This window comes from Gymnoscopelus braueri, assembly GCF_963280865.1.
Source record: "Gymnoscopelus braueri genome assembly, chromosome: 20".
NCBI classification, from domain to species: domain Eukaryota; kingdom Metazoa; phylum Chordata; class Actinopteri; order Myctophiformes; family Myctophidae; genus Gymnoscopelus; species Gymnoscopelus braueri.
The window spans coordinates 2,546,894-2,561,183 of record NC_137622.1 but is presented as its reverse complement, the minus strand read 5'-3'; the positions used below and the strand labels follow the sequence as shown (position 1 = coordinate 2,561,183).

Sequence of the window (14,290 nt, the reverse complement as noted above, 5' to 3'; positions counted from 1 at the left end):
TTGCGAAAATAGCCGATACTACAAGCTCACAATGCGTCGTGATGCACGTTGTGAGCTTCTAAATCTTCTATTTGTGCTATTTTAGATTTTTATTTTTTTTCCTTTTAAGTGAAAGTGGTTAAGTGTGTCTATGGGTTTTTATAAATGTTGAACCAATAAAAAGTATTAAAAATAGCTACATTGGATCCATTGGAACACAAGTTCTTTTTTTAATTTTCTGAAAAAGTAACCGTTTTGGACATACAGTACAAGGTTTCCAGCCGACAGCCATGATGTGGTGTTCGTAATGCCTCCATGGACCAAAAGTTATCATTGAGAAACAAACTATCCAGAAGGATAGTTTACATTTCCAAGGCAAATTAGAAGCAGATGTAAAATACTGCAAGCTCTCCCTTATTCAAACTAAGTGGTTGACAGCTCATTTGAATTCAAACAACCAATATTGTGACTATCGCGATGAAAGTTGTTTGTCTCTGGGTTTATTTGTGCTGCCTTTTTTGTTTAAATTCCAGTGAACAAAGCCTTATTCATCGTAAGTTCGTGCTCTGACCACTTTTTTTTCTCCTTACTTTCTTTGCAGAGCTTTCCATGCGGGCGGAGAACAGAAGGTAAGGATGGTATTTGCTTGAAAAATGAGAGGCTCACCCCATGAATGAGACAAGAGATGAGGGATGCTTTGGCAATGCAATGCTCAACAGGTCCTCTGTTCTTTTAGAGTGCAGGTTCTCAAACGGTGTTGTTGAGGTGCCGTGAGACAAGTTCAGATGTGCCCACATTATCCCATTAAGACCCGAGGCGATTCTTAAAAATTCTAACAGTTTTTTGAAAAAAATCTAAAAAATGTTTTTCAAGATTTTTCAAAAATAGTAGATCTACAAGCTCATAGTATGAGCTTGTATATCTGCTATTTTTGAATAGCCAAAGAAATCTAAAGTGACACAGATGCGTTCCAGGTCTTAATGGGTTATTATTGCTGTATATACAATCATGCAAAAAGTTATCAATTATTTTTTAAATATACTATGTTCTATTCATTCAAATTCTATATCCACATTTAAAACATTTTTTGAACCATTTTTAAACTGGCATCCTATTTTGGGCATGTCATTAAAGACAACTTTTTCTATATCCCACAAATGAATAAATTAAAAAAAGCAAAAATAGCACACCTACAAGCTTATACCACGCGTGGCGATGCAACTGTGAGCTTGTAGATCTGCTACTTTCACCATGAACACAGGTGTTGCCTTGAGATTTTGACTTGCCCGTCGCTGTGCCTTGGGCACAGCAAGTAAAACAAAACCCTTTTTTATTTGGACCCTAGATGAACCGTTTTCCACCCCGCGTGCGTCCCGTTAACGCAGCCTCGCGGTTGCATCTCAGCGAGCCTGTTCCCCACGGTCAGCCCTCGGACTGCGCTGACGGATGATGCAATTGGAAACCCTCTTTAAGCTCGGCTCCCACAGAGAGGCCTCGACAATGTGTTATATGTCACCTTGCATCACTTCTTAAAACTATCTCGCAGGGTCCTTTTTTAAAGCGTGCATTACCAAAGCATCCGTCAGCTAGAAAGGTGCTGGTGTTCTTTGCTAGCAGGAATGAATATGGCGTTACTTTAACAATTGGAATGTTGCTTTTGAATGCTCCTGACTGAGGTATATCCTTTAATGCTTTGTTTGCACAATCCCCGCTTCAAGTGTAATGGCTCTGTATTTAGCATTACTGGCCTGTTGGAATATTCTTTACTACCTGAATACTGCAATTGCCAACATGTGGGCCGCGAGGATATTGCAAGTGGGCCCCCAAATAATTGGCATAAAGTAAAATAGACATGCTCTGTTAATGCTCGACTCGTGGCCCACCCAACTGACCACGTGTTAAGTGTTCAAATGGGTGGGCAGCTTTTGAACTTTTTAAGTGGGCCCTGGATCCAGAAAAGATTGGGAACACCACTGGAATACCGCATTGGAGTCATTTATTCCCATGTGCTGGCGCACAGCACGTCCACAAGGTGGGGTAGGTCTGCATTTGTCTGCAGCAGCCCCCTTGTGTTGTGTATAGATAGGGTCACGCTCAGCGTTCAATAACGGATAACCCTTTTGGAAGAAGCGTGTCATTTAAACGTAACCACTTCGAATGTCTTCTCAGCGCTGAGTGCTTTCTTTTTCTCCCACCAGCGGAATCGGGTCATATTCTAATCTGGACGGCCAGCCGCTGGCTGACATCCAACGCAAATATTTGTCAGACAATGGGGTTGTGTGTTCACACCTCTTAAGCACTGCCTTCATGTGCAGGGGAAGAAAAGTCAGCCGGCTGTGACTACAGAACAGAGCTTTGGCCTGGCCTGGCAGCGCTGGCTGCAGCAGAGTAATGACTTGTTGTGGTGAACAATGATTCCATGTTACTGTGGGAGAGGACGATGATGATGATGATGATGATGATGATGTCTCAACTGAAAAGCCTGGGATTGTGCAACGGCAGAAAAGAAATGTTTGCCGTGTTTGAAGCACCGTAACTGCATGATGTGTGCTGTGCTCTCTCTCTCTCTCTCTCTCTCTCTCTCTGTGTCTCTCTCTCTGTGTCTCTCTCTCTACCTCTCTCTATCTATCTCTCTCTCTTTCTCTCTCTCTCTCTCTCTCTCTCTCTCTCACGCCCCCCATGTAGGATTCGCTCGCCGCAGCCTCTGTGCAGCCAAAGTACTCCTTTGCCCCCAGCACGGCCATTAACAAGATGGCGAGGCCGTTTGCGGCGGCAGGGGGGGGCGGCGGCGTTGGCAGCGCCAACGCGGGTTCCGTCATAAAGCCCGTGGCCTACTCCCCCAAACTTAACACCCCTCGCTCACAGAGCCCCGCCGGCATACTGCAGCCTCACAACGGGTAGGTTGTCACTGGTTGTGGTGGTGGGGTCCTTGAGGGGGACCCCAGGGGTCCTTGAGCCCCCCCCCCAGCTAAATGACTGATATTTAGGAACCTAATGGACCCATACGAGTCTGTAACAATGAGAGTGTGCAAATGGAACAAAATGGACCCTTACGGGTCCATTTGGTTCCATTTGCACACTCTCGGAGTTATGGGGGTCCGTGGATTGATGCATACCTAACTAGGGGGTCGTTGGAATTAAAGGAATTAAAAGGTTTTGAGAACCACTGAACACACCGAACAGGGCTGTGTCACCATCACACAAGTTTTTTGTTGACGATTAATTGTCATACAAATAATTGTGATTAACAATTTTATTTGGGAACGTATAAATCAAAATGACATTTCTGTTCAGCCTTTTTAGGCTTTGTAAACAAAGTTGCATCGGGCCCATATGACAAATAACTTAAATATACAAAGAAATGACTGACAGTGACACCAATAATGAAAATAAATAATGTACGCTAGCCAAAACAGGCCATGCATTTAAAGGTTTTTGACCCCCCCAAAAAAAAATACAAAAACAAAAATGTAGCTTATAGATTGTCTATTTCCGCTAATTTGTGATTATCTCAAATGATTATGATAGATGGTTATGTAATAATTGTGACAGGCTTCTACAGTAGGTGAACAGAAAGACTGTTCCCATTTAGAAGCACAAGGTGATGTACTGTTAGTTTTGAGTGGTTTGAGTGGACCAAACATTTTGTAATATTGACGAGGATCTTATCTTGGAGATGAAAGTCTTCACGGCGTCTGGAAATAATTCAGCTAATACAACAGCAACTTGTGCTTCCTGTGGTTTTTAGAAAAAGTCGATGTGCTATTTTTACCACAAAGAAATGAATTGGAATAATGGTCTGATGTACTGTAAAGGATACATTATTAGAACATGCTTGAACGTTTACCAATTATGACTTAATATTTCTACTATTGCTACAAAACATAAACAAGGGCATAAACAAGTTAATTTAGGTCTGATAAAGATGTACTGTGCATGTTCAAATTATTAATACTTTACATTACTTGCGATTTTCCAAATTAAGTTTTCTTGTACATTTTGGAAAAAAATGCCATTTTAACAGAGGAGAGGTGCCCACTCTTCCTTGGTGCCCACTTCTCCGGTTACCTGATACAACCCTAATTTGACGCATCTCTCTTAGTCTCTCTACCGCTCTGTCACAAAGAGATTGACGAACAGAATGAATTTGACGGTTCAAATCCTAAAACGGCATCTCGTGGCCCATTTAGAGTCCATCAATTTCCACCATGATGTCATTACTCCTCACTCAACCTTCCACATGCTTTGCGGTCGGAAAAGGCAATCTTCCTGACTACCGAAAAATCTGAGGGTTTATTTGGACCTTTTTTTCCCCCACTTGATATACTGTAGCAGATCGTTTGGTTTCAAAGCTGATAATGTGTTTTTGAAAGCCATGCTTCCCGTCATCGTCTGGTTGTTTGAAACGTAACGTAACTCCTTTTTTTGGGGGGGGGGGGGGGGGTGTCGTTCACATCACAGTGAACCTGCGAGGTCTTTCTTGCGTGGCACGAGACAAATGTCACGGCGCTCAAGCATTTTTTATAACTCAAAATCGTCAACTTCGTTTTTGAGTGGTGCCAGCCACTCCTACACTTGACCGTGTGTGTGGGTCTGTCCGTTTGAGCACGGCCTCAACAGCTGCAGCTGATTGCAACACAAGGATGCAACCAGTTACACTAATTCAAAGGCACCACTCTCTTCACACTGGGTGTGATTTTTTACAGTTGACAGGCAGGAATAAATAAACATTTTACAAGGGTTTGCGGTGCAGATCCAAATTACATTTGTCATGTCATCTTGCAGCGTGACATTAAAACGGTCCACTTCTTAAGAGGTCTCCTTGAAATGGACCGAATGGTATTTGAGCGTAGAGCACTCTGGTTCCCGTAGGAGGGGAGGGGGAGACGGGTGAATGCCCGATGTCAAATTTTCAAATTGACACATTTTGAACAATTTGAGTACATTCACTGGTACTTGATGCCAACGCTTTGAATACATGCCCTTTACTTGTAACGGAGCATTTCTACATTGAGTTATTGCTACTTCTACTTAAGTAAAACATCAGAGTACTTCTTCCACCATTGCCTGGGCTGTAGGGTGGGGTGTGGGGAGTTGAGTTGACTTTTTGGCTCTGGATACATGTTGTCTGTTGCTGTTTTTAGAAGGCTCCTATAAAATCTGCTGAGTTCTCAAAGTGCTTTTACTGTGGCGGTGCCGTATTACTGAGCAGCCTTTACTTTATAGAGAGGCCTCACATGTAACCCTGAAGTTTCTGCCTGAAGTCTGGTCCACTGGACGTATTCCTCCTGCCATCTTTGAAACCAACCAGCCCCCCAATGGTAGGTCTGTATGACTCGGTCCGACGATATCGGTTATCGGCAATTCTTTTAGCCGATTCGTACAAGTTTTAAAGAAAAATTTATAAAAATAGCCGATCTACTACAAGCTCACTGCGCGTTGTGAGCTTGTAGACCGGCTATTTTTTTATTATAAACTTCAATCAAATCTATTTTTTTCAAATTTATTACAATTGATTAGGCTCCTTTTTTTTGGGACAAAATCTATCTTTCAAAACATCGTAATCAGTGGTCTGGGACTCTCCAAAATCGGGATTAGAATTGAACCCAAACATCTGGCATCTGTCGGGCTCTCAGTCGAGACATGTCTAGTCGGCTACAGGCTTTGTGCGTACCATGTGTGTTGGCACACCGCTGTCCCGTATGTTTGTGCTTGTTGTACAGAAACAGGTTTGGCTAGACGGTATTTGCGCAAAGCTTATACTGTACATGCTTTTTTACTGCAGTGACATTAAGCATTATTGACCGGGTGTGTTGGAGAACACACAGGGAAACTGTTTGAATTGCTGGGCTAGTATGGAAATGAGCCTTGATTCCTTTGGCAAATGCCAGCGCTGTTGACAGACGTGGGAGTATCGTTTGTTGAACATGAGGGAGACGAGCAGGGTGGCAGGCAGCGAGGATCTGCGCCGATCCTGCTCAATCATTTCAGGGCAGGGTGACACCAGATACTGTTTTCCCACTTAATTAGTGCATATGTTTGTGCATACATGCTAAAAATAGGCGATTGACACCTTTACCATTACCAGCAGACGGGTATGCCTTTCTGTTTAGTTTGTTTTTCGTCATGTTTTGAAAATTTGCTATTCTGTCCGGGTGTCAATTTTTTTTTGTGATTTGGGGGGGGGGGGGGAGAGAGAAATTGTAGAAAGCAGCAGCATGGAGATCAGTGAACATGTTACGTTGTTTACTTATTTTTATATCCGTTACTTATTGCGTGTTGTTCCCGTCTATTTACGTTCATCCGACGTCCGGAACTTCAACGCGCGTCATCATAGCATAGCATAGGAAATTAGCGTGTCTACCCAGGTGTCATGTTTCCATCACTGCCGATCGGAGCTGGAACCGATAGCATCATCTGTGACTTGCAGAGTCATTTGTCCCAAGTGTGACCTTTACCTCTAAAGACAGAATTCAGATGTTAAGTGTTTTGTTTTGCTTTGTTTTTATCCAATAGGAGAAGGACTCTAGTGTAGAGCATTTTTAGGTCATTATATTTTCACAAATAATAATTGTAAATTGGCTATTTTCAATATTAGTCGTATTAGAAGTGTATATAGGGCTTAATTGGTTAATATGTTTGAAAAACGTGTGTGTGTGTGCGTGTGTGTGCGAGGGTCTCAGCTTTTGTCAGATGTAAGAAGCGGGGGCTCCTTTTTTTTTACCACTGGTCTAGAGAAATAGAATGCATTTTGAAATACCCACAATGCCATGCTCCCTCCCCCGGATAACGGGCCTGTCTTCTTTTGTCACTTACTGCATGTTGGGTGCATCCTACACCATGCTTTTCTCTGCTGTTGTGCACGGATCTGTTCCCACACCATGCTTTTCTCTGCTGTTTTGCACGGATGGGAGCCTGTCATATTTTCACACCTTCTGTTTAGTGTGCTCTGCCCACGCTGACCCTCTTCCTTTCACTCTCTGTTCTTCTGTTCTGCAGATGGAACCTCTTGACAAGTCAGTAAAACTCCTTTTACCTTTTCTGCTGTTTTACCTTCACCGCACAAAGATAATGTCACATTTTCTAGTTCATTCTCATACCACTTCCATCCACAATTAGTAACACATTTTTTTCCCTTTTCTTTCTAATAATAAGTAAAGCCCCGATGGCTTTTCAGTGCTTTGTACAAAATTCTGTTATATTGTTTGAGCGCCTGCAGGCAAAGCTGAACTATTTTTTTTCCCGAACAAAAATAATTCTTTATAGTCTTTGATTTAGCTTTTGCCTTCCTCTTTCTTCTCCTCTGCTTTTGCTCTTGTACCTGTCCTGATCTGGGGTGCGTCCTACAGGGGTGAAGCCACTTACTATGAAGACGCTTACGCCAAGTAAGACCCATGCAGGTGCATGCCAGGCCAGTGCTTCTCAAAGTGGGGTCCTCCGGACCCCCAGGGGTCCTTTTGAAGGGGGTTCCAGGAGGTCCCCGGCAAAGAGATTAGTTAATATAGCATCAATATCAGCTTAACAACTTTAACCCTATTTTATGCTTTGTCTCTTCCAAAATGGCTAGACGCGAGTTTGTTGACATTTTTTATCTTTAGCATTGTGAGCTTGTAGATTTGCTAGTTTTAAATTTGTTTCGAAAAATGTTGAATCATTTTAAACATTTCAACAACACCAATCTTCCCTTAAGGGTTCTCTGGCGTAAAACCTTTTCAGATGGGGGGGGGGGGCCAGCGGCCAAATGCATATCAAATACATTCCTTGGCATGAAAGATGTTGGAGAACCACTGGTGTGTTATTATATCACGGCCTGTGTTATTCAGGCCGTGATATCGTGGCTGTTGGATGGAAACCTCATATGTCCAAAACTGTTATTTTTATGAATTCAAATGAAAAAATAGCAGGTCTACAACCTCAAAATGTGTCGCATTTTGAGCTATTTTTGCTACTTTTGTGTGACACTGTAGTATGATGAAGTAGGGCATTCATTTAGGAACAAAAAAAGTTAGAATATGGTGAAGAGGTTTCTGTCCGACAGCAACGATATACTGTATAACTGTAGACGACACAAGTGGTGGCATTTATGGGTAGCATTATAGTGAAGACAATGGAGCAGGTTAGATTAGCAACCATTTATCGTTGCTGTCGGGCAGAAAACTCAGTTTTGAACACATGAGGTTTCCACCCGACAGAGACTAAATGCATGTTTTAGGTAACTACTTTCAAGTGTGACGCTATTAGAGATATTTGTAACCCTACCCTGTTATATAATTATGCTAAAGGAGAACTAAAGCCTACAGTAGGCATGTTGTGAGTTTGCTGCCATCTAAAGGTAAAGAAAGTAACTCGTCTAAAGGTTACATCTCATCTAAAGGACTTGGCTGAGCTCAGTACACTGTGATGTAAGCATCACAGCTGCTAATACAATGATAATGGGTGTGTTAGCTTTAGGTGTGCAATGTAAATGCTATTGCTCATTGGCACAGCTAATTCTAACAAACCCATCTTTGATTTTATAAACTGCAGCTGTGTTGCTTACGTCACAATGTGCCATGCTCAGCCTTTTACGGCAGCCAATTCACAAAATTGTACAAATGTGGCCTAGGGTTTAGTCCCCCTTTAATTTAATATAATATAATAAATACAATTTATACATTTATTTAGCTCCTGAAGTACTTTTTCCAAATGCAACAGCAGTTGCTATAGTCTGGCAGTCTTGTCAGTATAGGATTTCTGATTAGGTAATTTTATGTGTGCATCCACAAGAAGCCCATGTCAAGTCCTAGTAATGAGCCTCCATTAGTGCATGTGTGATGTGTCTTAATTAGTTGACTCTGTTAATTAGTCTACATGACCCACACATGTTGGGTCATGGTTGGCCTCATCGAAGTCAGCTGATCAGCTCGCTTGTAGTTGAACGGGTAGTCCGTAGGTGGCGTTTTGTTAACCGGGATTCGTGTGATGCTGTTGGGCACGTGTACGTACGTGCGTGTGTGTGTGGGTGTGCGCGTGCGTGTTTGTGTGTGTGTGTGCTGGCGTGCGTGCGCTTGTGTGTGCAAGCAGGCACGGCCTGAGAGCGGACAACATGCCCTGTTTCATCCCCAACGATCGCAGCAAGAAGAGGCTGATTGAGGACACTCAGGACTGGCAACCTCGCACTGGTACCACCCAGTCTCGCTCCTTCCGTATGCTGGCCCAACTCACAGGCACCGACTACAGTAAGTTAGGGCCCTGGCCTGGAAGGGAGGGAGAGAGAGAGAAGACGGATACATTTATATACAGTATAGGGAGGGGTGGGAGGGAGAGGGAGTCAAGAGAAGGGGAGAGAGGGGGAGTTATAGTATGAGGGGGAGAGCAGAGCTCAGGCGTTTTTAACCACTCAAGTTTTGCGATGCAACGCGTTTTGAGCAGAAATAGATCTGCTTTTTCTTTGTTTAGTCATTTTTAGAAATTTCTGGAAATCTTAGAGAATTTTTGAATCCCATGATTGTATTAGTGAGGACCAGCATTATGAAGATGAGGTTTAAAAAGGGTGATGTGCTTCTTTTAAGGGTAATTAAAAATAAGTGTAGGAGGAACCGTGCATTCTGTCAGTAGACAAGACATTCTCATGCGTGTTTCTTCTGGATCTCTCAGTGCAGGACCCAGATGATGAAATCCTGAAAAGATCCAGGTAAAAAGGCTTGAACGGACCGATACCGTTGTGGATGTGAACGGTCTTGAACTCTGTCACGTCATGTCTGATTTATACTTGGTTTGCGCGCTGTGTCGTGCACCGAAAATGGCAGATCTCCAAGCCCACAACACTACAGAAGGAGAGAGCTTGCAGGTGTGCTGTTTTTCGGTGCTCGACACTGGTGTGTGTGCAACTAGGTATACTGTAAATCTGGCTTCATAATAAGCCTGTGTGCCGTGACGCTAACGTGCTCGTGTGTTGTTCAAGGCTTTTTTTTCCGGAGAGAAAAAAAAGTAGTTAAACTCAACCCGTGTTTGTGTGTGTGTGTGTGTGTGTGTGTGTTATTATGTACCGTACTGTAGGTGTTAGATTTCACTACTTTGAACGCAAGCGTGTGTAGTGTGCAAGTTCTACCTTCATCCTTTTTGTATCCTGGCATGCATAAATATGCTTCATACCTAACCATCATCCCTTTCAACCTTCCCCCGGTTGGATTCGGAGATAACGACTTGAGAGTGTCTGCTCTTTCGTTTTACATTTCAAAACCAGTTTTTAACCTTATTCTGTCTCAGCTGTTTGACCTATTTTGTTTCTTCATAACCCCCCTATCCCCCCCACCCACTCCCTCCCTCCCTCCTCCTCGCTCTACATTCTTCTTCTTTCATAACTTCTTGTTAAACTTTTAAACTCCAGCTTTCGTTTCCTGTGTGTGTGTGGCTTGTCATCTTTTGTGTCTCTGTGTCTCATTCCCTCCTTTTGCGTGTGGTTAGGGAAAAGTTCCTCACGGAGATTCAGAGCCCCCGTTACGCGCGTCTGAGGGACTGGCACCACGAGAGGTCTGCCCGTGCCCTCAATATCAAATCCTGAAGCGTCGACCCCTAAAGAGATGTCACGAGGGACGCGGAGGAAAGCCAGCCGCACCGCCCCGAAGCCTGCTAAAGCGATAGCCACCACAACCCACTACAAAATGATGGAAAACAAACAAAAAAAGACGACGATAGCCAAATTATCCAATGGCAGATAAAAACAAACTCGCCCGGATACAGAGGAGGGAGAGGAAAAAATGGAATGGGAAAAGAAAACACCCTCCCCCCACTCACCCCCCCCCATCCCCCCCATACACACAAAATTAATAGAAATACTGTAGAAGTAACGCTGCCTAGATCACTGTTTCTCAACGTGTGGTCACACGGACCCTTACAGGTCCATGCGACCACAGGTGGCCTAGGTGACAAAGCCCAGGGTGGAACCTTGTGTACTGAGCCTGATAAGTGTCTTGATACTGATGATGATGTGTTATCGCCCTCTGAATGTGTGACGTGATGTTGATGGGTGCTGAAAGTGTCTGATTTCTCTCTGAATTTGTTTTTGATGTGACGGTGATGGGTGTTTGTCAACACTGCCTGGAACACCTTCTGTCTGTTGCCCCCATTTCCTGTTTCTCACATTGTTTGCAACTCGGGAGTCATATTAACAGCAGAGGGGTGGGGGGGAGGGAAGGAGGGGTTGTAGTACCATTCTGTTCTGTAAGTGTGGGGGGTAGTACCATTATTTTCTTTAAAGGGGGGTAAGCACTGTTCTGTTCTTGATTCCGCTTTGACTGTGTAGTTCAGACTCCTTCTTTGATCTGTAAGCTCTCTCTCTCTGTCTTTCTCTCTCTCTCTTTTCTCTCTCTCATTCTCTTGCTCTCTTTTAAGCCTGTGTTCCTTTTGTTTTTTGAGCTCTTCATCTTTGACTGTTTTCATTTCTGAGCCATCATCATTTTTAGACTTCTCCCACCATTAAGAAAGAAAGAAAGGGAAAGATAAATCTGCTAACTTGTTTTTTTCCTCTTCTGTCATTGAAAAATATAAAACATCTGGGGGAAAAAAACCAAAACACGAACCTTTTTCTGCATCTCTCGTCTGTTTTTCCTGTGTCCCTTTTCTTTTCTCTTCTTCTTCTATGATGGTAAACATCTTTTTAACGAGTCCGAAGCCCGATATTTAACCGTACGCCGGTGCCGTGCGGCCAAAATGGCCGATATGCAAGCTCACACCGCGTCGCAAACGTGCCGTGTTCTGAGCTTGTATGTCGGCTATTTTCGCAGTGCGACACCGCCATACGACGGAGCATATATTAGGCATGACTGAACAGTGTTTGACATGTAGTTACTTGGAGTACAATAGAAAATACTGCTGATGCTTGTAGCATTGCTTTAGTTGAACTATCATAGGCCGGGTAAACAGCATGCAAGCTACAGTACCAGGTGTACTTTGTGTACAGGCTGTACAGTAAGTGTACATTTTCTCCCAACACAGAGAATATGAACAAGTTCTACTTAGGATCAGTGGTGCAGTGCTCATTGCACAAGGTACCACGGCATCCCGCCATCCCACCGGTCTTTTGAGCAGGAGCACGCACATGCTTGGATGTGCACGTTTGTACCCATAAGAATCTCTCTCGCGTATCGATCAAAAACAACCATTAACACCTCTTACCGAAGCTTACAAAAGCTGCCGAGTGTCAACAGCTTGAATTAACAAAGGAATGACCCTGGCTGGATGCAGGTCACACAATGGACCATTGATAAATGGTCCATTGTGTGACCTGCTGCCAAGTACTGTAGGTGTTGTAGGCGTACTGTCAGATGTTCTGAAGCAGTCCAAAGAGAACGTTTGGATAACAGTGGCTGATGGATTCATGAACTAAATTACAGGGGTGACGCCTGCCAGGTAAAAGCTAGTCATTTCCGATACAAAAATGTTTCCTACTATTTATGCACTCGTAAACCTAAGTAAAATGAATTACATTTTTAAAGTAAAATGCATGCACGCGCGTGACGTCATTAAAATAGTGTCCCACTAGTTTTAAAAAGTAAGACAAGTACAGGTCAGGCTATCCCTCATGCAGGGCTGTACACGGGAACATCCAGATATCAGTTGATATCGTGTGGAAACCTTGTAAATCCAAAAACTATTACTTTTTCAGGGGGAAAAAAAGAGGGGGAAAAGGAACCTGCGTTCCAATGTATCCAAGGCAGATATTATTTAGTCACAAGCTCTTGTTCATACTTTTCATCCGTTCCATTTTTATAAAAACCCACAGACACACCTTACTGTTTTCACTTTGACTTTCAAAATGTTTGTAAAGTAGTGAAAATAGCCGCTGTAGATCGTCTATTTTCACTACTTTTGTGCGACACTCTTGCAGGGCAAGAATTTACACACAAAAAAAACCCTGTAAATAGTTGAAATATGGACATACAAGGTTTCCGTCCGACAGCATGGATATAGTTAGAATCATAACATGTAGGGAAGCTCTGGGCAGAGGAAGTGCATTCCACCTGGCCTCAGCAGCTATTGCTGGAATGCCAGTAATGGATGGTCCACTGCAGGCCTGGTTTCACAGAGCGCCTGCTGGACCGCTCCCAAGTATGCAACCTTTTCCCTGCACCTGCGACTACGTCCCCGGGCCTTTGCTGTTGATAATTATTAATGATTATGCTACAGACCTGTGGTTCTAAACGTTGGGTCCGCGGATCCGCAGGGGTCCTTGAGTGAGTTCCAGCCCCCCCCAGCCTAAATGATAGTTATTATGGACGAAAAGGACCCTTACTGGCCTGTAACTCTTCAGTGTGTGTGCAAATCAGGATCAGTTTTATTTGTCTCATCACAGTTTTACAGGTGTAAAGCAGAGGGTGAAATTATTAATTTTCCTCAGTGTGCGCTTCACCGTTTTGTAGTATTCTGGTGAGACAGAGTGAGAGCAAAGGAAAAGAGATAGAAAACAGGTTAAATAGAACAAATAAAGATATATATGTACAGTACATATTGCGCAGGTACAGTATATACATGATATTCAGAACATTTAGCATCATATGCAGGTGTGTACAAGTTCTTTTGAGACATTAGCATCATATGCAGGTGTGTACATGTTCTTTTGAGACATTAGCATCATAGGCAGGTGTGTACATGTTCTTTTGAGATATTAGCATTATTTGCAGGTGTGTACATGTTCATTTGAGACATTAGCGTCATAGGCAGGTGTGTACATGTTCTTTTGAGACATTAGCGTCATAGGCAGGTGTGTACATGTTCTTTTGAGATATTAGCATTATATGCAGGTGTGTACATGTTCTTTTGAGATATTAGCATTATATGCGGCTGTGTACATAATGCCATAAGCTGTAACCGAATGGACCCTTACGGATCTGTAACACTCTCTGAGTTAAATTAACACTGATAAGGATTTTACAGTGTAGATTGGTGTCCCAGAGATAAAAATCTAATTGCGTGGCCTTAATGCATATCAAACTGAGCACGGTCCTTTGAAATTAAAAAGGTTGAGAATCACTTAGAAACACTAGAGATGAGCCTTGATAACGGTGAGGTACGGTAAGAGGCGGCGAGCGACTCGCACGATCGTGTAATGTGTGTCACGTCTCGTTTTCTTGTTTTTCTCCTCCAAACGAGGAAGGATTTCATCAGCCCTTCATTAGTCTATTGTGGATGGCACTTTAGATGATGTAAACACCGGCAGGCCCTAAGGCAACAGCATTATTTTCTTCACCGTGATAAGAGTTCTCGGGAGCTTCTCTCTCCCTCCCTCTCTCTCTCTCTTTCTCTGCCTCCTCGGCTCACAATGGAGGTTGTT

At 43.2% G+C, this 14,290-nt stretch overlaps 1 protein-coding gene across 2 annotated transcripts in view; it reads left to right on the top strand.

Moving 5' to 3' along the window:
* pdlim7 (PDZ and LIM domain 7) overlaps positions 1-14,290 on the top strand; it is a 57,126-nt gene that overhangs the window by 28,697 nt on the left and 14,139 nt on the right. Inside the window, exons 4-7 of one of the 2 annotated variants that reach the window (XM_080416922.1) lie at positions 581-608; positions 2,665-2,876; positions 9,043-9,197; positions 9,616-9,652. In XM_080416922.1, coding sequence (XP_080273048.1) covers positions 581-608; positions 2,665-2,876; positions 9,043-9,197; positions 9,616-9,652 — 432 coding nt within the window. The remainder of the gene's footprint in view (positions 1-580; positions 609-2,664; positions 2,877-9,042; positions 9,198-9,615; positions 9,653-14,290) is intronic. The other variant, XM_080416921.1, reaches the window with a different exon arrangement.